Here is a 25,953-nt window from a genome sequence, read left to right on the forward strand (position 1 = left end):
CTTCTTTTTTAGAAGCTGCAGTATCAGCATGGCAAAGCCAGCTCAAGTGTGAAGTGAACTTATTCTGAAAGGGGGGGGGAGTATTGTTATAAGATACTTATGTTGGGTGTGCTGTTCCTCATACCAGCTTCACACTGAGTCCTTAAGAGGTTCCTAATTCATCTCCAGCCAAGATGGGAAAATCTTCTCACAGGGCAAAGACATGCTCGCCCTGTCAACACTCCCTGGTATGAACCCAAACAGAAGCAAATTTAAGCCTTGCTGATGTGAACGGCTGGGAGCGGGGAAGACATACACACACACACAGAGAGAGAGAATTTGAGAGATGCTACCTTCTACCTGCACTGAAATGATAATCTTATGGCAGAAGAAAATGAAGCCGTATGAATCCAGCCCAATGGTTTTTGAGGGGAGATTAAGGAGTGTGGGGCTCAACAGTGGGCAGACAGTAATTACAAAGTCATCAAGGGAATATAAGAGAAATGGCCCCTGGGTCACTAAAATGTGATTTGTTTCTCTGTGGATGTTGTGTTATTTGTTACATTTCATAATCTTTAGCTTGATTTTCTGGCATCTCTAATATTGATTTTTCAAATACCATTAGAGGGTTTTAGACATTGTCTCTAAGCAACTGATGCTATTCTAGTATTTAAAAAAACCCAAATGCTTTTAGAACAGTAAGTTCTTTTTACGGAGTAGGCAGTCCTCATTATTATTACTTCTTTCACATTGACTACAGAACTGCATATTTAGATGACTGAAACAGTGGAAGGCGGTGCATTACATGTCCATCCCCCCATGTTTATGTTTTTAAATGATGCATGACAATATCCCTTGTTAAGTGGTATGTGTGGCAATAATTCTTATGTTCTTGGATGAAAACATGTCATAAGATATCTTTTGTCAACTTGGCATATCACTGATGTCGTGGAAAGCTTTAGGGATACCTATGTAAAAAAGAAATGCCAGTGCTTTCTTGAGCCAAGATTTGTTCTTGGCTATATAACACATGGTTAGTGAGGAGAGAGTTCAACCATGAGCCCAGGTTAAGCTAAGATGATAATCCAAGATTTGGTTCAGCACATTGTAACACGAGATCAAAAGGGTGGGGGCTGAAGAGGATCGTTGTGGATGTAAGAGCCTCTCACATTCCTGGAAAGCCACAATTTGACTTAACATGATGTCTGAACCTGGCTGTTATTTTACAATTTAATGTCAATGCCATACCTGTTGGACTCACGAGAGAGAAAACCCACAAGGTTTGGACATCCTTGTTACTACACACTTGTTTTACAGTTTGCCTAGCAATTGAGGTGTGAGAATTTATCCATAAATGGTGAACTAAAACAAACCGCCAAGAAAGCCCACCCTTCACTTGTCACCTACCTTGCTTCAGACAGCAGGAGCCCTCTGCAGAACATCTGAGTATACAGAAAGTCTTTGGCTGGGATAGGTATTGACTGATACCGAATATTCATTACTTCTTTTTGAAGTTTCTTCGCATAATTGTTTTGTGCTCTAAATTTGTTTGGCTCCAACCTGAAGCTCCTTCCTCACCCCTCCTGACTTCCTCAATGAAAATATTTTTAACTTTTCACCTTTGGATTCATCCTTGCAATTCACGTGAACTGGACCCTTCTTTTCTCTGTCTTGGAGGTGAAGTGCTATGCACTAGCATTTGGTATATCAAAATATGCTGTGTTATAAAAAGCTCTAGTTCAATAGCATGCTGCAGTCTCTTGTGTTGTGACCCATATCATATTAATGAAATATTTCAATTAAGCCGACAGTCCCATTAACTTCAGCAGGAACCTCAAAACCCTTCTGCTATGACTGTTTGGGAATGAATATGTTGCAAGGCAAGTTATAATGTTGAACATGTTTGTGGATTGGGGTTAAAATATTGATCCTCCTGCCTTCATAAAAACTTGTCAATGAGACTGAAACAGAAATGCATTAACCAGCAAAACTATTAGCTTGTTTAAACATTGGTAAAATTATAAACCAGTACAGTATTGGCTTTCATGTAGCCAGCATCAGCATTTTCTAGCATAATTTTTCAAGTGCATTGGATTTTCAACCTTCACAACTTTCATGGATCATATTTCCTAAGGTGAAGCAATATATTTCTGCAGATACCTAAATTAATATTCTGGGTTTTTTTAACCCTTTCGCCCTTTTTCACTTTATCTGCCATCAGATAAGGGAGTGTGAAAAGAACCATAGCATGGTTGTGGAGTATCTGCATTGCAATATCATCTAGCATCCCCACAAACAAATCAGTGATTGATGAATTAAACTAGTTGTCTGGAAGCAACTGGGTCTTCCACAGTCCTTCTGCAGCACAGCACTATTTATCTTCAGCTTCAAAAGAAAGGAAGGTGTGTGTGGGGGGGGTGTCCCTTCCATCAGTGCATAGTTTCCTAAGCCCAGAGCACAGAGCTGACTTGTAAGTTATATTTAGATGCTTTCCTCTGCAGTAGATTTTGCCAGACATCCTAGATTTAGAGATGTTCTGTCACAAATTACATGACTTTTATAGCAAAAATTGACAAGAACCCTAGAGATCCTTGTAAAAAGAATTACAGCCCATAATTCTACAGGAATAAACTGTTTGAAGGCAACTGCTTTCATGAAATATTCTGGAGTGAATAAGGTAGGAGATCTCTATCTTAAAAAAAAAATAATCTCTTTTGACATTAGAAGCCATATGTTCATTCTACATTAGAGTTGGGAACCACCAGCACATACTCAGCCCAGGTCGAATATTTAAGGTAAAGGTAAAGGGACCCTTGACCATTAGGTCCAGTCGTGACCGACTCTGGGGTTGCGGCGCTCATCTCGCTTTATTGGCCGAGGGAGCCGGCGTACAGCTTCCGGGTCATGTGGCCAGCATGACTAAGCTGATTCTGGCGAACCAGAGCAGTGCACAGAAACGCCGTTTACCTTCCTGCCGGAGCGGTACCTATTTATCTACTTGCACTTTGATGTGCTTTTGAACTGCTAGGTGGGCAGGAGCAGGGACCGAGCAATGGGAGCTCACCCCGTCGCGGAGATTTGAACCGCCGACCTTCTGATCGGCAAGTCCTAGGCTCTGTCGTTTAACCCACAGCACCACCCGCGTCCCGATCGAAAATTTAGTTCCATATAAATTCATTCCTTCTTCCTTAATCTCAGGAGCCTAATTTAGAAGTAAGATGGAGATGCGGGGTTGGGGACACATTTTATTGCTAGTGCTGAACAACTGGGAGAATGAATTCTTGCTAATCAGTTCAAATTTACCTCTTCAGTTGACAGTAAGCTACCAGTGCATATGTGTAACATTAAGAAAGACTATTCATTTAGACTGAAACTCAACTCTGCTGTATGGTGTGTCAACATGCAGAGGGCCAGGAGGCCAGCTAGCAAGGCCCAGCTGGGCCATTCCCTTCCAGCCGTCCCGCTGCGAAGACCATCACTTCTTCTCCGACGTAAATCAGTGACCCAGGCTTCTGAGCCAGGACACGCTATCAGCAGATCGCACTGTGCACACAGAATAGGCGTGAGGCTTGTGGAAGCATACTACAACTACAGATTTATTAATCATAAATTGGGACAAAGAAACGTCAACTCTCTCATGTTGTCTCAGAGAGAAAATGCAAAGGCAAAAGCTATACAAAAGCTATAATATGTAATGCTGTATTGTTTTTAATACTGATTGGGAGCCGCCCAGAGTGGCTGGGGAAACTCAGCCAGATGGGCGGGGTATAAATAATAAATTATTATTATTATTATTATTATTATTATTATTATTATTATTATTATTATTATTACACAATGGAAGTTTCCAGCTTACTGTGCTGGAATGCAAACAGACATGTGACACGCAACAATCCCATGTCTATTCCTTAAGGTGGAATGGAAATGTCAACAATGGCAATTGTCCTGTGGCAATATTCAGAAGTTAAAACGAAGTGTTCTCACGCTAAACACCATAAGTGCTGTTGATAATGCCAAGGTTGCAGGCTTGATCCCTGTATGGGACAGCTGTGTATTTCTGCACTGCAGGGAGTTGGACCAGATGATCCTCATTCTATGATTCTAAGTGCCACAGCTTAGGTGAAAGGAAACCATTCCAAAGAGCAATGTCAAAAGCATAAGAGTTCCTTTGCACTTATATTTGAAATGGCAAGTGTAATGTGTTTCAGAACGTGGTAATGGATTTATTAGGGTAGTAATAAAATCACATGATGGTTCACTAAGCTAAAATTGCCTACACCTATGGTTTGAAGGAACATCCAGCAGCTGTATATTTGAAGCCTCTTCACTGCAAGCTTCACTGGGGGCGCTTCGAGCCATAGGGAAGCAGGAGACACACAGCAATGCAAGAAAGGGAAGAATTGAGGTGCTGGCATAGAGTTGGTAGGGGTGATCCAGGCTGCAGATATGGTGACCTCCATTTAAATTAGAGAGAAGGAAAGTGCATAAAATAAGGTAAAACGATCTCTTTTGGGAAATAACAGTTGTGAAATGTTATATTTTAGGAGTGTGCACCAGCCACAAGATTAGACTTGCAGCTTTGAGAAACAGCCCAATCTCTTTCTGTGTCCTTCTGATCTGACTCATTTTTCAGAACCAAGTTAGATCTATTATATGATGTTTAGCAATCTTAACCCCCCCCCCCATGAAGTACCTTGTGAGTTCTGTCTTGAGTTTGCTGAAAAATACGTATTGGGCTATTTTGCAACGTATGTCAAATGTCAGTCGAATGCCACTCTGCATATTTTCTAGACCTCTTGGCTGCAGGCAGCAACAGCATCTTTAATCCATTTGACTAGAGCTGCAGAAAACTCAGAAGCAGCACCAAGCCTTCCTGCTTATGTATTTTCTTTGTGAGTTGGGGTAGGGGGAAATGGGGCAGAAGTTGATGACTTGAGCTCATTTTCTTTCCAAAGCCATAGATTGGATTATAGTGTCAATACATACAGTACTCAAGTCAACTTGTTTCCATGCAAGAATAACTGTTCTTGTGAGTGCTCCCTATTAAACACAGCTGGAGTGTAACAAGGCTTAGCAGCATGAAGCAATCAAACAGTTTCCAGTTATAGAAGCTGAGTCGTCCCATCGCCTTTATTGAGCCGTGGAGCATTATTTGTCTTCCGACTGTGTCTTGCCTTTGTAAAAACAGCACAATTAACGCTGATTGTAACTATGGAGGGAGCTGCAGCAGTTGTTGCATTGTAGTGGGTACGGCTCAGGATGTAGTGGGGCTTTCTGCCCTCCCCCATTTTGAAAGCAAAAAAAAAAAAAAAAAGGAGGAATATTTTAAGACTTTTGATACCAAACACAAACACATTCCACATCTAATTATTAAATCGCCTCCCCTACAGCTGTACCCCCCCTGTTTTATTGTTATGTTTGACATGAACATTTGAATTGCTCTGGCTTTTGTTTGTTTGTTTCATATTCAAAGTTTTGATAGTCTTCTATAAAGTGAATGCCCTTTTATTCACATGCATATTAACCCGCCATGTATGGCAGTGCTCTGGCTGCAGCCATAGAGAAGATGTGCTAACTTGACTACCTGTTTTCAGCTGACAGCTGTCAATCATGTCAATTATGAGCAAAAAATGTTCCATCTACTCATGTAAATTACTACCAAAAAAGCTTTGGTTCCATCATGTCATCTTTCACCTTCCCTTCTGTGACCAGAGGATTGCTCCTAATGGGGAAGAGGGCTTGCTAGACTATAGAGCATAATGCAAAACAAAATCATTGCTTTATCCTTGCCCTGTTTCTTGTTTTCCATGGCTCTGCATGGTGTCTTGGAGAAATGGTGGCTTTCACTGTCTCGTTTTGTTGCTGCCTCACCTGCTGCATTTGTGTACTAGATGGCTCAGTGAATTCTTCAAATCAGCATGAATATTTATGGCATGTTGATTGGTAAAAGTGTCAACTGCATGGCTGTCCCATTCGGGGGGGGGGCTGGCTGGCTTAGTTCTCTGAGGCCCGGGGCAAGTGTACCCATCTGCCTCCCCCCCACCTTACCACTCTGCACAGGCCTGACGGCACCCATAGCCTGGCAAAAAGAAGCACGTAAACTGAGCGTCACAACTTCATCAACATTTTAAACAATACATCTGCAGAGAGACTGAAAGCTGTGCTGGCCTTTCATGAACTTGCACAGGGGGACAGAAGAGGCTAGACCCACATAAATGCCTGTGGGGATTTCCGCCCCACAGCAAGAACCCTTTTACCCTAAGTTCACTAGTGGTGGGGGTGGGGAGGTCCCCCTCTCCACAGACTACTTTCAGATGTCCAATATATTTTTCCTTACGCAAGTTAAGGGCAAGATTCCTATCTCATTAACCTGTGAGAGTTAAATAACTGAGGGGAAATCTACCTTCCCCATGGCCCAGCTACACCAAGAGTTCCTGGAAAGGGTGGGCTTCTGGCCCCATCCCCAGCCATTTACAAGGACCCAGCATTTCATGCTCAATAAGGACTCACTTTGGGCTATATTGGCTGAGGTGGGGAGCTGTGCTGCCAAAAAGAACGAGATCACAATCATACTCATTTCTCCCAACAATCCCTCTTAAAAGTGAGGTTTTGTGGGGAAGGGTTTCCCAATGAAGCACAGATGGAGGTGTGCATTGAGAAATAGCATTAAAAATGTTATGAACAATCAAAAGCACTAAAAATAGCAATAAAAGTGTTTGGGTGGTTCACATGGAAATGTATAGCTCATGAGCGATAATCTCAGTTTTGTTTTTTTAAAAAGTCCTCCTATAAGTGGTCTGAGAAATCATGGAATTAAGAGCAAAAGTGGTGGCATTGCTAGACATGTGTCATGTGAAACATGAGGAAGCAAGAAGCAGAAATATCTGGGTGGTAATGTGGATTAGACCATACTATTGATAGTGTGCAAAACCTGCACAAACCAAGCTGAGCCTGATCCATCCATTCCTAACTTGCTACAGTGGTACCTCAGGTTAAGTACTTAATTCGTTCCGGAGGTCCGTTCTTAACCTGAAACTGTTCTTAACCTGAAGCACCACTTTAGCTAATGGGGCCTCCTGCTGCTGCTGCGCCGCCAGAGCCCGATTTCTGTTCTTATCCTGAAGCAATGTTGTTAACCTGAAGCACTATTTCTGGGTTAGCGGAGTGTGTAACCTGAAGCGTATGTAACCTGAAGCATATGTAACCTGAGGTACCACTGCATTTCCCATCTGCCTTTATGTTTGACTTTTTCTCCATCCTATCCAGGCTGAGCTTTAAATATTCACCCCTGTACAACACACACACACACACACAGGCATTTCACAGGGGCCACATTCTAACACACTAGGCGATGCCCTTAATGTCCACTTTGCATCACACCCCTGATGTTTTAACTACAAATGCTTGAGTCCATGTCCTGAGTTTGTAAGCTGATTCTCTGATGATAACTCGTCACCCCCAATTCCTTCTGGCTACTATCCTTCTATGCAATGCACTTATGCCTTTCCAAAGCAATCTCACTAGGAATTCTTAAAAACAGCAGGAGGAAAACACTTAAATATGATCACGATTGGAAGATACCATGCACATTAGTACTATCAAGAACAAAACTTTTTAGCTTGGTTATCCTTGAGCTAGCTGTTCCACTGTTTGGGTTGGAGCCCCTTTGCAATTTATGAAGAAATTATTATTGCTTTAATACTGAGGAGAAGGCTCAATGAGTCATGAAAGTGCATACTTGACTTAAATGAGAAGTTGGCTGAAGAAAGCAGGTGTGTGCACAGATTTTCATTTACTAAAATGTTCCAGAGGCAGAAGAACTTTATTTTAATATTGGGTTGAAATGAGAACTGCAGAGGCTCTAATGCATGGATGGAAAGATTCTTCAGTATAACTGTAACAGCTCTGGTGTCTCTTGATTAAAATGTCATTTAATTTTCCACAGCTGTACTCCTGACATTATCATAGACGACCCTGACATTTCCCTGCAGCTACAGCAGGAGAAGAGGCTAGACACCAATGGAGATGTTTCCTTTGCCGGCATCAGAGCCAATAGAATACCATTATAAACTACCCCAATATTTTTCTTCACAACAGTGTTTTACGATCATTATACTTTGGAACACAGTCCCTAAATAGGAATCACATTCATTCCATTTGTATACTCTCCTGAAACATGTTGCCAGTATTTTTTTTAAATCAAAGCTCTTAGGGTTTTCTTCAAAATTGGTCAGAGTAATGCAAAATTCACTTTAGCAGCAACCCATATAGAAATGGATGGATGTGTGAATGTCTATGTTTAACCATATGAATTGGGTGCTTGCCTCCAAAAACTCCCATTGCAAATGCGTATGGAAGTGTAATTACCCTGATTTGTAAGGCATTGCACCTGAGCAATTCACCATATTATCAGAACTGGAGGATGTAGTCACCAAAACATGTTTACTTTCCCCACTGATTCAGTGTTTATGTTGGATTTGTTATAAGGACTTTGTGGATCTGCCATGCAGTGATGGTGAGCTATACAAGCAGGACCAAGACATATTGGCAGAACTGACACAAACAAGAAAGAAGGCGGAGCAGCATAAGGCAGAAGCAAAGCAGCTGAGCATTCGGATTGAAGATCTAAGAAGAAAATTAAAAGAGGCAGAAAGCAAGGTACTTAGATTGTAATTGTTATCAGATAAACATTAAGTATGCAAATAAATGACAATGCATTTCAAATCATTTATATGTTATCAAGGTTACTAGAGAAATGGGCCATAGTTTGACCAATTTTATTTCCCTTCTCCACACCTGTACCTTCTCTCATCGCTGTGTGTACTCAGGTCTGCTTCAGAAATGCTCTGGATTTGTAAGATTAATTTCTTGCATATAAACCGGTTGTCCAAAAATTAATCTGAACTCCCCTGCAAAATGTGACAGCAATCTTAAAGTCCTGTACACGTTAACTTTTCCCCTTCCCAGAAGAAAATAATTTTAGACCACAATGAATTTTTGTCCCCAACCAGGCCAAATAATATTTCAGTTTGAAAAATCTCTGTTACTTTTAATGAATAAATACCATTATCAGCTAGAAGATGTTCATTCTATTCTATTGAACTGTGGGCCACTTCATGTGCAACTTCTATGAGGAATGGTCTAATGAACGGTTTTCACAAACTTTTGAGCTGGGGTCCTCATGCGGGGGTTTGTTTGTTTGTTTGTTAGTTAGTTTGTTTCACCTTTAACAGCTGCATGACAGGTAGACCTTTAACAGGTTATGCGTTACCACCTTCTGCCAGTGAGGCAGCTATAGAAGCACAAAGCCATGCTAGGAAAAGTGGCAATCTCCACAGGGCCTCCCTTGTGACGACACATCCACAAACCCCTATTAGTAAAAAAAAAAAAAAAAGTAAGTGTATGCCCATGGCACTCAGAAGTGAAAATGGTTGTCAGTGCCCACCCTTAGCAGCGGAGTTCTCTGCTAAATCTTGTTGTGGTGTCCTTGCAAAGGGATGACTGGACCAACCAGAACCAGCTTCTGTAATTCACTCACTTGCAAGTACAAAATTGCCTCAGGACCTCTCTGTAGTTTGAAACTTGGCATGCTTCAGAACTTGCCTGTAAAAAAAATATTTACAATTCATTTAAGGTTCATTAATTCAGCTCTGTTGGCCTGTGGGCATGGTCACATCTTCACTTAAATTGGTTTTCACAAGAAAAGGAAAAAAAGGGCTAATCATTTATGGTCAAGCTAGCTAGGCCTTATGGTCCCAAAGCCTTAAAGATCTATAAAACTAATACCAAGAGCAATATAGACAATAATTAGAAAACACTTGATTGTTTAAAAAAATATTCCAATTAGATATGACAGTAAATAACCAGTGCAATTTTATATCTAGATCCATTAAAAATGTATGTTTGGTAAATTGCATGAGCTTCTTATTACTATGAAATAAAACACCTACTGACAAGTGACTTCCTTGAAAATGTCAAAAGCATAATTACTTACCCCTTGCTTATAGGTGGATGGGAGGAGAAAGATGGCTAGGTGTTTACAATGCATCATTTAATTGTAAGAAGACTTTCTTTTTAGATTCAAGACACATTTTTCTTAAGAGAAGTCTCAGGTTTACCATTGTTCCGGCTGTAATATACTCAGAACTGCTCAGTCGGGACTGTAGCACATGGAACTACCTGCAGGATTGTTACCTACATCTTGGATTAAGCCAGTTTAAGCCACTAGTTTACCAATTCACTTAAATTTGTTCACTGTAGAATTAAAGTTCTGATAGTGTGGGCATATCCAATGACTGGCCAAAAAGTGAAAGATTGGTGTTTGTTCTAGACTTAGGGAGAAGTCAGATGCTACTTTCTTGGAATTTAGAAAACTGGAAGCAATTCTGCAGCAGTCAGCATTTTAAAGATAATATATTGATTGTTTTTTTATAATAGAAAGTACATTAATATGTCTTTGGATGATGCACAAAACTGAGGTCCTGACCACTCTTAATTATTAAGTCCTATGGCATTAGGGGTTCAAGCAAATTCTGGCCAAATTCCACCCATCGATTTTGGGGGTTGTGCTATGTTAATTGAGGGCAGAATCTGGCTTAATTTCAGATGGGATAATTTAATTCTGCCTAACTTAATTTCCCATGCTGCTTTTATACTGTCAGTATTATTTTATACCGTTTATACTAAAATTTGATTTATTCTGCTCCTTAAACAAGTCAAGTTATCCATCATGGACTTTGTATTGACTCACAGTGTGCAGGCGGTGCGTGCACAGCCCACTTTCCAGAACCTTCTGGAGCATTGGTGCCCACAGTGCTCTTTCTTATTCACCTGACAGGGATCTTTTGAGGTAAAGCATCTCAGTCAAGGGGTAGACTTGGTGCATTGTCCACTTACTTCATCTTTACCCACTATGGAACAAAGAGTTGTGTCTTCTCTTTTCTGAGCAAGAGTGAAAATCACAATTCATTTGTGTTCTTTCTCATCATGAGGCAATATTCAGCTGTTGATTGATTCAAGTAGTGGGACATCTTAAGCAGTGGCGTAGCGTGGGGGTGCAGGGGGGGCTGGCCACACCGGGCGCAAGATCTGGGGGGGGGGTGCGCTCGCACTCGCAGCTCTCTGCCCCTACTATAATCCATGGGTTAGGGGGCGCAAATTACTTGCCTTGCCCCGGGTGCTGACAACCCACGCTACGCCACTGATCTTAAGAAAGTGTGAAGAGTGTGGGGCGAAGAAGCCCAGTTTGATGATGCCACCACAGCCCAACTTACTATAGATTTAGGGACACATACAGTTTGCCAAAAGTTTACTAAGCAAGCTAGGGTGGAGAGAAAATCCAGGTTTTAAAGTTATTCTCTTATGTCCTTCTCTAAAACTGCTAAGGTGCTGTAAAGCCATAAGGTTTAGTAACTAAGGTGAGGGTCAAATATATAGTTATAGACAGGCAGATATTTAATGGACAGAGCAATATGCAGGAGGGTGTTTGGATAAGATGTGGAGGTGACTCCTTGCCCAGCTGTGTGGAATCTACTGCCAGCATAGGCTCCTGAAGTGGAGTGTTTCATATTGTTCCCCAGATAACAAGAAATGAATAACCAAATAGCAAATATAGTTATATAGGCCAAATGCAATATAAGTTTTGATCCTAACTTTCACTTAGGTCTGTCAGTACCATAAAGTCACTTTCACAGTTCCTTGGACAGTTACTCCTGTTCCCTGCTGTGAGTTTCACTATTTTTCAGTGGTGGAGGCTGCTCTATTTGTCCCTTCTTTTTCCTTTTCTCATTTGTCTTCCTGATTGCCTTCTCCACTCTTCTGCTTCCCCTTGCCTTCCTCCAAAATCACTCTTCTTCCCTCTGCTGCTCTCTCTTGTCTCTCTCTTCAACCTGATGTTCTTCACTCTTTTGCTTTCTCTTCTGCTTCTCCAAACAACATACCTCTCCTTCTCCTTCCCCCTCTACACAGCTAGCATCCCAGGGCCCATAGGACCAGGATCAATCTCTTAGGGAGACCTCTTGGAATCCTTAAGACGCTGCTGTTTCAATTCTGGCTTTGAGTCAAAATCAGCCAGGCCTACTTTCCTGCATTTGAAGGTATTTCCCAGGGTCAGTTCAGCAGCACTACAACTCTGCCTCCCACCCACAATGAGCAGGCATTACAGTTTGTTAGATTTTGGGAAGCTTTGAGATCACAAGGTGCACAGATCTTTTCCTTCAGATAAATGCCCCCAACCTCCATAAAGCCCAATAAGGAGGTGCCTAAGAAATCCCCAATGTGTGGGGATCTGAGCAAGCTTTCTAAGCTGGCCAAAACAAAGGCAGGTATGAAGGCTGTTCATCAGCATTGACTCCTGAAGCAAGACCTGGTCCTGCTGATCATGATTATTCTATCTAAGGCTAAACATGCTTTAGCTCCTGGCAGAACAAACATCCATATTAGAAAGGTTCCAGCAGAAGTTGTCAATAATCCCATGGGAACCACTTCTCTACCAACAAGGGACGTTGGATAGTTTTGGTTTCATTGCTGTTGTCTTTCCTCAATCTTGGAAGTGGAGTGAGAAATTGAAGAGAGGGTATTCAATGATGAAAACAGTTCATGCAACTTTCTTCTCAATGAAGGAGAGTGGGGAACTCATTCAAGTGAATAAAGGTTCAGTATCTATCTGTCTATCTATCTATCATCTATCAATCTATCAATTATCTATCTATCATCTATCTATCTATCTATCTATCTATCATCTATCTATATCTATCTATCATCTATCTATCTATCTATCTATCTATCTATCTATCTATCTATCATCTATCTATCTATCTATCATCTATCATCTATCTATCTATCTATCTATCATCATCTATCTATCTATCATCTCTCTCTCTCTCTCTATCTATCTATCTATCTATCTATCATCATCTATCTATCTATCATCTATCTCTATCTATCTATCTATCTATCTATCTATCTATCATCTATCTATCATCTATCTATCATCTATCTATCATCTATCTATCTACAATTTTCAATTATAACAAAAAAGAAAACATTTCAGAAAACAATCAACAGTAATTCTGACATTTTGAATGTCAACTTCTCTCCCTCTCTTTTTGCAGTTCCTTAAAATTGTTTTCATCTCTCCCTGCAAATCCCAAATTGTCTCAATCTATTCAGATAGATATATAGATAGATAGCAAAGAAACTGCAGGTTTTTCCAGTAGTCCTGCTAATTTCTTAATCTGTTTGCAATTTGTTTGTAAATATTCAACAAACCATTTTCATTTCTTAATAAAAAGTTTGTTATCATGATTTCTTATTCTTTCGGTAAGTTTCACCATTTCTGCATATTCCATTAATTTCTGCAGCTATTCTTCTCCAGGGCTTTTTCTTCTTTCCTTAAGGGTCCAGTATAAATTCCCTTGTGAGATGGAAACATTGAGGAAAGCTCCCTCTCCCTCTGGCCCATGATCCTTCTGTTGTGTAATTTCTGGCCCTGGATCTCCAAGACATGTATTTCCACATAAGCATCAGATAAAATACTGCCCCTTTCTCAGATTTATATACATAGACAAGCATTTTTGATTCAAAGTTCTCTCAATCACTCTTCATAGCCTCAAGGATCTTTATTAAGCATGCAATTCTAAGAATCACCTATCTCTGGGAATAGAACAGAGAATTTTTGATAATTTTCAATCAACCTGGCACATCACCAATTATTTCTGCTTAGCACATCTCTCGTGTGTGGATACCTTTCTGGATTCAACATATGCCTGAACCACAGGAGCACTCCAATGTTATTACGAACCTACTGTAATTGTGGAATGCCCACACTCATGTGTAATATGCCCACATTGTTCAGAAACTTCTGGGCCTTGTGCACCCTTGTTATGTCCCTGTTGTGCCATCCATTCCAGATAAGGCTCTTCAGATTCTTCTTCTACTGCTCTTCCTTCTACAGGTTATGTATTCCATCCCATGTTGGGTGGAGCATCTTTACCTTTTCAGATCCATTAGCATGTCTCTCCCCGTACTATGAAGTGTTACCATGCTAAAGTACTGAAGTTTTAGAGATATTAACCATTTATATCTCTTAGATTCACAGCAAAATCTTAACCGTTCAGGCTATCTCATGAATCACCACAAGGTTACTGCGGGGCAGACGTGGTAATCTTTCATGGGCTTACTCTGCCAACTTTTAACCTTTCATTTATTGTTAAATTCCTATGTGCGTACATGAGAACAGTTTAGCAGATTCCCCACAACAACGTTTCTGTACCTGATGCAGCTGAAATGAACAATTCTTTTTAAATTCATAAATCACACCTAATGGTCCTTTTTCCTTGACAAATTATGAAGCTCGAATGCACAGCAGGCACGTCTAGGAAATTAATCACTTTCACAGCTTTTGACGTGAATCCTTATTTCTGCTCAAATATTTAATTGTGCTTCTTTAAAAATGTTGTGAGGCCAGAATACATTTGTGCAGGACTTTCGCTGAAGCCATATGATTGAGCTATCTTTCCTAGGATGCTTTAGTTTAAAATTTGCAAGGATGTGTGTGTGTGTGTGTCCATTTAAATATAATATGCACATATGCATAAGTAAATAAACAAAAGCAGGATTTAAGCCGGTCCCATTTAGACGCAGCTTCTTGCAAATTCTCTCAATAACCTCAGAGATTTGGGAGGTCACAAACAGGATAGGTAGCATGCCGGTTGGCAGTTCTCTTAATTGCTCCACTTTGCAGAGCTTTATTCTCTCAACTCCTTTAGTGTGACTGAGCCATCTGGCTGGGAAATGTTTTATTATTTCTTAGGGACTCCACTAACAATGCCATTTTTAAAAAAGCTTCTGTGACTGTAAACTTGTTAAAATTGCAGCTAATGAGATGCATTGCAGGTTTGCTGTTATATCCCTCCCAAAAATAAACCCAATAATATGGAATAAAACACAATAATATGGAATAAAAGACAGGAAGGTTTTACTATTCATGATAGCCCACAAGTCCTGTTTAAAAGTAAGGGCATTCTCTGTCATATACCTATCCAAACCATGATATCATCTGAAGGATATCCAATCCAGGAGCCTTCAGCATGTGAAGTGAGGCAGCTGTGCACCAGGGAAGTGGCCTTCTTGGTGTTGGTACCCTGGTTGTAGCATTTCCTCCCCTGATAGGTTCACCTAACACCTTCCTTATTTTCTTTATTTTTATATATATTTTTATTCTTTACTTATCTGTCATCAGACAAACAATTCCAGCATGGGGTACATCAAACATAAAATTAAATTAAAGTACATCAATTTCAGTTTCTTAAAAACACCTTAAAGACTTTTTTCTCCTTCCCAGGTCTTTTACAGAACCTGTGATATTTTTGTTTTGAACCATTGCTTATGTGCTGTGTATTTTTTTAATTTTTTTTAAGCTATCTGGTTGTTTTCCTGCTCTCTGCTGGAAATCTTTAGGTCACAAGTTGCTATTTTATTATATGATTCTTTTATGTTATTGTGTGTTAATATTTTGTGTTTGTGAGCCATCCAGAGGACAATGCAATTGAGTAGCCTTATGTAAGAGTAGTTGTTGTTATTTAAAAGTCACTAGAAGCAGTTTCTTTACTTTGAGCTGTGTATAGATTTTCAGAGATATGGCAATATAGAATCATTATAGTCTTTGGTCCACTGTGTTGTTTTGCTTTTGCTTTCTCAGTAACATCTGTAGTCAAACAGGCTCACAGTTTTTGAATGCTATCTAAACCAGGAAGACCTGACTGAGCACAGACTTTATCACAACGTAAGAAATAATGCTTATACTGCAGGCAATAATGGCACTATCATGTCATGTTTTGGGGGTATTATGTGTGCATAGCCTTAAATGGTATGGAATCTAAATGGTATGGAATCTAGTGGGCTAGTTACTGTGAATCAGTCAACTAAGGTAGATTGTGCTGCTCATCACTTTAAATCCTTCATCTGGAGGAAATGGTATTTTGTTCTGCTTTCCAATTCTTCAAAGCATCCAAAAGGAGGGGAGCCTTTGTTTCTGGAACCATTTTCCCTCAATAGGAAATACATGAAGCACAGGGCACACACATTCCACACAGACAAAAAATGAGATATAGGGTATACTCATAACAGAGTGCAATTTATGGAATTTACTTCTCCAGTGTATTGCATTACAGTGAGGCCAGCATCACTTGTGTAGGGTTGCCATACATCTGAAATTTCCCAGACATATCCAGAATACTGCAGTCGGCTGCAGTGTCTGGGTAGAAACTGGCTAAATGTCGGGGGGGGGGAGAGCTCAACAACTTTTCTGTCCAGATTTTCACTGTTTGAACCCTGGCAACCCTGCACTTGTGATCTGTTAAGCTCAATATGCCATATCAGCCATGTATGGTGGTTTATCAAATACTTCACTACACCACCTTCCTGGGACTGCAAAACCATGGGGATTGCTAACCATCTGCTGGTTGGGCATCCTGAGTGATGCAGACCTGAATTAGTTATAGTCATCCATTATGCTCACTCTCTCAAGCCTCAGACTGCTTTCCATCTGCTGGCAAACACAAGCTTCTGTTTTTGCAAGGAACCATGCCTTAGTAATCTCATCAGATTTCGAGACTATCCCAGGATAAGAGCACAAAGAAAATGGATAAATAACAACTTAATTCATTAAAGAGTCAGACCTGTATCAGTTGTCATTGAAAACAGCATTGTGATATACTTCGCCACTAGCATGCATGCTCAGTTGCACCCTGAACATGCAGGGTGCTCAGAAATGTTTAGTTATGGGTCCTGTGCTGTGCAAGATGCCATAAGGGGACACATGCTGTGGCAGCCCCATTAAAAAATGTGCATGGTAGAATATTAGTGCTTGTTATAAATGATTTACCATTATTAGATTTCATTCCAGATTTTCAGTTGTCAATTCCTAATAGGGCTTTTAAATCATGGTGAGACTTCATTGCTTTTCCAATGATTTGCCTAGCATTTTATTGGAAGCAGTATGCAAATTCCATCGAGTAATCTAGAATATTTATCCTGGCTGTGTGTGGTACAATTTCCTTGTTTCTTAGGGCTCATATATATTTCAACTAAATATGGCAAATCATATTGGAAAGGATGTCTTTCACTTTTTTCAGACAAAAAAGTGCATTGATATAGGCATCGAAATCTTACTATATTCCACTGTATTTCAGTTGTAATTGTTTGTGCCAATTTGGAAATTTTTTTGCATGGTTTATGGCTGTTGGTCATAGCAACAGAGTGGTTGGCATAACTTGATAGAAAAAGAGACCTCCATTATGAATTATCTTGACCCTGCTACTAGTCTTTATTTAAATAATGTGACCTGAAAGGCATGCATAAATACCCTGAACTCCTAATACTTAATGTAAAGACTAACACACAAATTCTGTGTTACCAGCAAAGTTTAATTATCACACATAAGAAAGAATTGGGTTTCACATAAACAATAGTATTTTCCTCTGAAAGTAAACTCATGATTCAGGAAACATTCAGATAACCAGTTAGCCATTTCTCACTGGGGTTGTGTCTTCTCAAATTCAAACTATGTGAAATAAACAGAATTATAAGCAGAGAGAAACTTGCAGGAAATAAACAAAGGTAGAAAGGGAAAAAAAACCATTCATCCAGGAAGACCTCTTCCTGCTCCATAGGGAATAGTTGGCTCCCAATAGTACTTAAACTCTAGATTTTCAATGGTTGGGTAGCTCCCAAGCTGCAGTCTTTGCTTCTCTCAAGGGTCAGAAAGATGCAATAGGTGACTGAATCAGTTGAAGCTGCTGTGCACCAGCCCTTCTTATGATCCATATGTATATTTTTTATTGTAAATATGTGTATACTAACAACTAAAGTTCCCTGGTGGCTTTCAATCCATGAATACTCTGCCCCACCCCAACCTACGCCTGTTCACTGAAGACTTCAGCAAAGCTGTGTATGCAGCTGTACAGCTGTACTGTAAATATGAATAGATCAAAGGGAAGGGGCCAGCACTTGGTTAATAGTTCAATGAATGTCATAGATGGGGCGGGGCTTTTCACCACGATACCACCCTCCTTATTTGTGTTGATTGAACATGTGGCTCATAATGTATGAAGACTGATTTAATAACACATCCAATATCCCTCAAGATTTAGTTTCTCTTTGAGTGATCCTCTCGTAATTAGCCATGCCCTTTGAAACGAAAGTTGATGTTGTGACTACGATTGTCTCCAGAGGCACATTTGATGAGATTTTGGTGGATTATCTCAATAAAACCCAAGTGCTTGCCTTTAAATGCTGAATTTATTCTAATAAACCTAATGGCATGTTCTTGGCAGTGATGGATGTTCTGTACACTAGACTGTAAAAGGCCAGGAAAAAAATCTCACTGTGTCATGGCAATATAAACATTTTCATTATATAATAAAATCCAACAGATGCTCTTCCCTTTCCAAAACCAATGTGTCTTGAGTTAGCAAAATTCAGCAAGCCACCTCCAAAATGTTTTTATGAAGATTTAAGTCTCCTTCATTGCATTTCTCCCTCTCTCTCTCTCTCTCGTTTCAGGATAAAACAGGTGTTCTATAAAAGAACTATCCTGTGCTTACAAAATCCTGTTTAGGATTCTATAACTATTGTTTGGCTTGACCATAAAACAGCACAGCTAAAGCAGACACAGCTGGTCATTAATAACTTACAAAAACTACACATCCAGGAGGCCTCCACTGTCATCACTCTGTAATAATTTTACAGCATCAGTGCGATAAATGCTGCATTATTACGCTTCCTCCCTCTGCCAGAGTTTTCTCCTTTGAGTTGGAGAAAGCATGTAGGCATGTTAGCAATCAAATTATTTCCAGCAGTAATATTATTATCAGATTTCATGCACAAAGGGCTACTATAGAGACCAGAGGCAATCTTTGGCTTGGACTTCCTAAACAACTTTCCATTACAAGGCAGCCAGGGGAACAGACCCTCCAAGTGCCCCTTTCTTCCAGGGATGTCGCTGATTTAGAAAAGCCATCCCAGTTTCTGATTTGATCCAGAATGTCCCACTTTTCCTTAGGATGTCCCTATTTTCATTGGAGAAATGTTGGAGGGTATGGAGCTATCCAACCCCCAAGCCGTCTGAAGGCAATCCTGTATAGTGAAGTTTTTAAAATGTTTAGTGTTTTATTATGTTTTTATATATGTTGGAAGCTGCCCAGAGTGGCTGGGGCAACCCAGTAAGATGTGTGGGGTATAAATAGTAAAATTATTGTTATGGAATGGGATGTCCCTATTTTCATCAGATAAATGTTGGAGGGTATGGGGGGACCCTGCTAGCAGTCAGGTACAAGAGTTTTAAGGGTGCGTGTATAAAGGGTGTGTGTGATGAGGGATGAGGAAGTGTGTGAAAGAAGGGATATAGATGTGCATGTAGCACTGGCTTATATTCAAGCCAATTCAAATAGCCCAGTACCACCTCCTTTAAGTAGCAGTGGTTCTCTGAAGTCTCAGGCAATGGCATTACTACCTGAGATTCAGTAGCCCACAATGCCAGAGAAAGATCTTGGGAACCTTATATAAGCCCAGGCATCAGCCACAGGGTTATATGTGCATGGAAAGTCACAAAAGGCAAGGGAGATGGTGCAGATGTGAGAAGTGGCTAATATTTGCAGCCTCACATGCTAACCACCAAAACTTGTTCAATTTTCTCTGTTTTAACAATCATCCTAAATATATATACACACACACACACATATATATACATATATATACACACACATATACACACACACACACACACACATATATATATATATATATATATATATATATATATATATATATGCAGGTTTTGGTGTCCTCGGGTGTCTTCCCGTGTAAAAGTTGGGGTGTCTAGGCGACGTTTCGACGAGGTCTATATATATATACATACACACAGAGAGAAAAATGCATGACTTGCTTACTAAATAAAAGTTGCAGATATACAAGTTTGTCAAAGTTCCTTGTTCAGTCATTAACTTTTCTTCCACCCCCAGCTCTGCCGCAGCTTACATTGCAAAAGCAGCTTGATACGATTGCACATACGTGATTAGGTAACTTTGACAGATTTTCCCTAGACTCTTTGGTTTCATAATGCATTCTTATGGTCCTCATCATTTGCTGCAATGTACAGATGGTGAAAGCAGAAGTATTTCCAACAAACAAATCACAAGTGAGTGTCGATTGCTTAGCAAAGGTAGGCAATTAAGATGGCCCAAAAATATTGCAGCCCAAAATAACTTCAGCATCATTTTCCCCTGGTAACAAGCATATGGAGTCTAAGCTGGTATTACAGTGTGCATCGCTGTAGTCAGTTTTACCAAATGTATACTGAGCAGTAAAAGCAACCTTCGTACATTTAAGATATGCAATAGTGGTGGTGCAAAAAATTTTTTAGTACTTCATGGAGTAAAAAGTCTTATACTATATAGGCTCTTATCTTTAAAAACTCACTTGTTTATAAGTAATATATTGATTGTGTTTTTTAGCAAAACGCCATGCACCTTCTTCATTATTTAAAACCATGAAGAGCTGCAAGAACATGATGGCTTATTGAGGAGCGAGTCAGAGTATTGACCCACCTTTTCAGTACTGTCTATACTGATCGTCCAGGATTTTAGACAGGATTTTCTCCCAGCCCTATCTGGAGATACCGGGGATTGAAACTGAGAAAGGAATTCAGCTAAGTTACAGTCCCTTAGCAGTGTATTAGTTGTGCAAGAAAAGGTCCATCCAGGAAGCCAGTGTCGTTTTTGTGGCGGGTTGCACAACAGATCGTATGCCTTCCAACATTTTCAACTTTGGATCCGGGACATGGGCGCAAGTCTAACTGCTGGGGATGGAAGCAGCGGAGGGGAGGAGCAGCGTCGGCCCAGTGCTACCAGGCCACAGCTCCAATTCTGGCTGAGGCCTGATCCAGAGGTCGTATTGGCAAAGAGAAAAAATGGTGGCCATTCTGCACCTCTCCTCCTCTGGGCTCTGGCACATGAGGGGGCAGCGGAGGCCATAACTTCCTCAGCGCCAACCTAGAAGGGGGGGGGGGAGCCGCTGTTGAACAGTCAAGGACAGAGAGCACCCAGAGCCCCTTTGCTTCCTGTTCCCTCTGTGGTGGCACGCCCCTGCTGTCCACAAGACCCACTCCTTTTTTGTGCATTGCCACCACCTTCTCACTGAGTTCATAGGGCCTTGCGTTCTGCGCACTCCAGCAGTGCTGGGCAAGGTGAAGCAGACGGCTGTCCTTGCTTCCTTACTGCACCATCCCATCCCATCAACGTTTCTCTGCTCCCTGCCACACACTGATTGGAGGAGAGTCCAGCTTCTCCCGGCAGCCACTGAGGCCACCTTCTTTCACTGCAAAAAGAAGAACAGAAAGTTACGCTCCTCAGCAGCAGCTGCCCAAGGGAGGACACATGGATCCCATGACATTCCGAAATCCAATCGGAGAGCAGGATGACTTATTTAAATTCAGAATGTCCCGCTCAAAACAGGACAGTTGCATGATATGAGATTGTTGTAGCCCTAATACTTCCTGTTGCTCAACCTGTTGCACAACAAGCTTCCTCTCGTGCAACTGTTGCACTGGATTTCATATCATGCAACCATTATTCTTGTCCTTACACTAACACAACAGTGCTAGTGCTGGTGGTCAGAGAATGTGGAATCTGGTCCTGGGTATGTTTTGCATGCCATGTGTGTGCTCTACCACTGGGAAGGGGACCCGTATACAAAGAAAAGTAGTTTAGAAAGAGTCCTTCAAAAAGATAATTTCCATTTGGCCCAAGTATATCAACTCAAGCTGCCTTCCTAATGATGCACAGTACTTTTGCAATGCAATGCATGGTAATCACTACCTGTACTATTTGAAAGAGAAAGGTAATGTACAGGATCAACACAATGATTTTGGAGCCCACTGTGAACCCATTATATTGAGATAATGACCCTGCCATTCAACAGTAACGGAAATGAAACTGTGATTATGCTTTTATGGACAATGTTATCCTATGCCTATGGACTGGGAAAGTAGTGATGATAAATATGAATATATTAGACTAGATCAAATGTGCAAAAAATGAATAAAGGATGGAATTTCAGATGAAAGATCTGGTGCGCAAACACTTTAGTTAACAAGGTAAGAATTAATTATATCAGGAGTAGCTAGTTCACAAAATATGTGTACATTGTTTCTGAAACATTAAAGCATCAGTGCTAAATAATGACTTTAGTTAGTGAGAGAATCCTTATTCAAGCCTTAAGAAACACTCAGAAGTTTAGTAATCAGTACCCATTTTATCCTCTTATTCCCAGTTTAAAGGGGGGAAGAAATGTCACAGATGCAATGTCTTGGAAGATTCAGCAATCCCCTCTTCTTCTTTTTTTGTATGATTCTATTTTTAACGTCCAGATTGTGTCCATTCACTTATTTGCACAGAGGTTGTCTGCCTTGTATAAACTGCTGAAAAGCATATCAGAAGACCATATCAGAAAATATGCAAGTAAACAAACCATTGCTATTGTGTTACCATTTATTAGATCCTGTAATAGAGTTTCCAGATCCTGAGTGGGATCCAAAGGTCACTCTCTGCTAGCAGAATTCCTGCACTAGGCTGTGGAGAGGCTGACCAGATGTTATATTGAGAAGTCAAGTTTCAAGTGGGAGATAACTTTTCTTTATAGGTGGGTGGGTGTGGGTGGGTGGGTGTGAAAGAGAGAGGGGGGGGAAGCCTTAGCTACCTCCCCAGCCTGTGATGGTAAGCAAGGACGGTATCATTGCTTATCGATTGTTTAGTATTAAAGAAGGTTGACAAAAATCATAAATAAGTTACTCTTTTGCCATTTGAGAGTTTGCTTCATGAGCCTGTTGCTGTTCTGACATATCTCAGCAAGGTCAGCAAGTGGGTTGCATATCTCCCTAGGCATTTTATCTCACTTCAGAAAGGACACAGACCATAAATCATCCTGAAAACCTTGCCTTCTCATTTTTCCCTTTAGGGTGCTGTTCTGCCAACTGCCCTGACATTTGTATAATAACCAAGCATTTATTTATTTTTTGGAAGTGATCCCTAGAGTGTTAGTCTTCCTTCAACTCAGGGTCATGGCAGAAAAAAAGGGAAAGGAAAGAGAAAGTACTGGTTTTATTTATTTATTTATATTTTTGCATATGCAGATGTGGTTCAGACAGTGAACGGTTATGCAGGGGACATAAATATTCTACCAAGAGTGAGGTCAATAGGAGATGAATCTGCTCAAACTCCTTCAATTAAGTTGTCGCTGTGGCTCAAGTGGATATTTTTTGCAGGATATATTTTCATAACTCTAAAATTATAGTTATCTAAATAAGCTAACAGCAGAATGAACTGTCCACTCCAGTGCAAAGCATAATGTGGGTTTTTGCTTCAGAAGCAGAGACTCTGCTTCATACTTTATTTTTTCCAGTGTGCACGTTCTAGTTCAAAGTAAAGAGCCAAGAATGATATTCAACACATAGACATTATTTTGTTCCTTCTCTTTCATTAACAGAAACCTTCAGAGACAGGAAAGGAGAGAAGTTTTACCCACAATCCATTTCCTCATTGAACTGATAATTCCTCCTGACAACACCGAAGCTGGTGGGTTCGCGACACTTTCCCAAACCACCTGGCCTCCTTCTCCCTCGTCACCTTCTCATCTTGCCGTGATGACATTATCTGTTCTACTGCCCAGTCAAAAAAATAAACCCAAAATGAGACAGAATGGAGAACAGCGGAGGAGAAAAACTGCATCGCATCACTGCTATACCTTCAAACACATTATCTCTGGCCTCTTCTTAAAGGACAAGTGAAGGAGTGGTGCAATGCCCCCCCCCTCTCTCTCTCTCTCTCTCTCTCTCTCTCTCACACACACACACACACACACACACCATTCTGGCCCTTAGAGTGAGTAGGCTGCTGTTTCCTCTGCAGTGACAGGGGATCTGTGGCCCTCCATGTTGATGGACTACAACTCATCCCAGACTGCTGGCCACCATGCTGGCTGGGGCTGATAGGAGTTGGATTCCAAATAATCTGGTGAGCCATCGATTCCCCATACCTACAGTAAATGAATGTGGAGGGCAACAGGAGGCACTGCTGAATATCAATCTTTTCCTAGAATCTAGTATTTGTCTCCATAAACCAGCTAACGACAAGTTTGCAAATAAAGTGTGAACATCATCACCCATGGTCTTCCACAGCAGATAGATGAAAACATCCGTGCATTTTATCACCACTGCCAGTTGATATGTACATTTGCATCACAACCAAATTTAAGAAGCATACAAAAGAGAAAGAAAAAAAGGAAGGTTCAAGAATTCACAAAAGTTCATTATTTTAATGCAAATAGCTTCATTATTTTATTATAATTAAAAGTGGCCATTTTTTATAATCTTGTTCAAAAAGGAAATATGAATACAATTATTCTGGGTAACCTAAGAACCGGACATCATTAAAAGGTCACTATTCCACCTCATTGCTAAAGTATTGACACGTTTAATGACAAAATGCCCCCAATTTTTATTGCTTGAGCTGTCTCATACTGAAATGTAGGGAAATATTCTGTGGCCTGCTGCCCAAGTCCTTCATGCAACAAAAATAATTAAAATAAAAATTAGATGTAATGAAGTCTTGTGAATGAACTTTGAGATTGTATATTAAATTTTAATTACTTTTTTCTGAAATGTAACCAAATAATTCAGAATTAATGTTGCAGTGAGGTATCACTTACCTTAACCTCACCCAAGGGGGCAACTGGAATATGTACGAAATGTTACCAACATGGTTAGCGTACACCTTTTGTCGTCTTGATTATTTCTTTGTATTTTCATAGACAGATGTTCTCTGTATCTTGAGAGGTAACATTTTTGTAAAATAAGAATAATCATTTTTGCAATTATCATACATCAGCCAAATTAACAGTGAAATCTTATGCATGTCTACCTAGAAGTAATTTCCATTGTGGTCAGTGAAATCCCAGACTGTGATGAGATTGAAGCAACTTTTCTTTTAAATACATACTTTTGTATAAAAGCTTTAAAAACTATATCAATATTAAAGAGCTAATTGTGTACTCTTTGCTTCCACACCTATGGCATAATAAAGTAACTGGAATGGAGCCCCTAAAATATTCAAAAGTGATTTGTAAGTGGGCAGGAAGTGTTAGTTTTCCTGAGGATATATTAGACTTTTGTGAAGCTGCAAATACATGAAAATAAATATTTTGGTAGCCATATTAGTAGTTCCTTTATATGTTTGTGTTATTTTGTTCGCTCTGTCTTGTAAACCTGCTGTGCAGTTAGGCTGAAAAATGTGCATCTACTAATTTATAACATCTGTCAAGATATTGTGTTTCTTCTTTTTCTTTCCTTCTCGACTGTTTGTTCCAAAGTTGCCTTTCCACTCCTGGAAAGAGTCTCCATTCACAAAAAGACAGGTTTCAGATCCAAAGCCCTGCCAAGCTCTCAATGGACTTGATCCTCAGACCCTTCCACTACAACAGCTTGTGGCAGGCATAGCAAAATAGAAAGAAGAATCGGCCACATCTTCCAGCCACGTCGGTCCCACAGTAGGCTTGCCCATCGATGAATGATGTTCTGCAATTTCTTGGGAACTGCTCTAGAACCTTCCTTGTAGTGTTATGTCAACAAAGTGTTTGCAGAATGGCACCAATAGTTATTTTTGTTCCAGTCTATGTTCTTCAGATCCAAACCTGTAGCTTGGGTCCAAAGCTATATTTCTCAGATGTCAAGGCCAACCTCCAGTTGTAGTCTTTAGGCAGTGGGAGTCTCCCTTTTTAACATTCCAGTAGCTCAAGACCTGGCCCTAACTGTTCAAATTGTCTATGTTCTTTGCTCAGTCAGTAGAGCATAAGACTCTTAATCTCAGAGTCATGATTTCAAGCCTCATGTTGGGCAAAAGATCCCTGCATTGCAGGGGGGGG

General features: G+C 40.3%; 1 protein-coding gene across 3 annotated transcripts in view; it reads left to right on the forward strand.

Annotated features, from left to right (window-relative positions):
• CCDC102B (coiled-coil domain containing 102B) overlaps positions 1-25,245 on the forward strand; it is a 99,401-nt gene extending 74,156 nt beyond the window's left edge. For all 3 annotated transcript variants that reach the window (XM_081875117.1, XM_081875116.1, XM_081875118.1), the window contains 2 exons: positions 8,467-8,637; positions 23,521-25,245. In XM_081875117.1, the coding sequence (XP_081731243.1) occupies positions 8,467-8,637; positions 23,521-23,577 (228 nt within the window). In that variant the 3' untranslated portion in view covers positions 23,578-25,245. The remainder of the gene's footprint in view (positions 1-8,466; positions 8,638-23,520) is intronic.
• Positions 25,246-25,953: the final 708 nt, after the last annotated feature.

This window comes from Podarcis erhardii, assembly GCF_964252035.2.
Source record: "Podarcis erhardii genome assembly, chromosome: 8".
Taxonomy (NCBI): domain Eukaryota; kingdom Metazoa; phylum Chordata; class Lepidosauria; order Squamata; family Lacertidae; genus Podarcis; species Podarcis erhardii.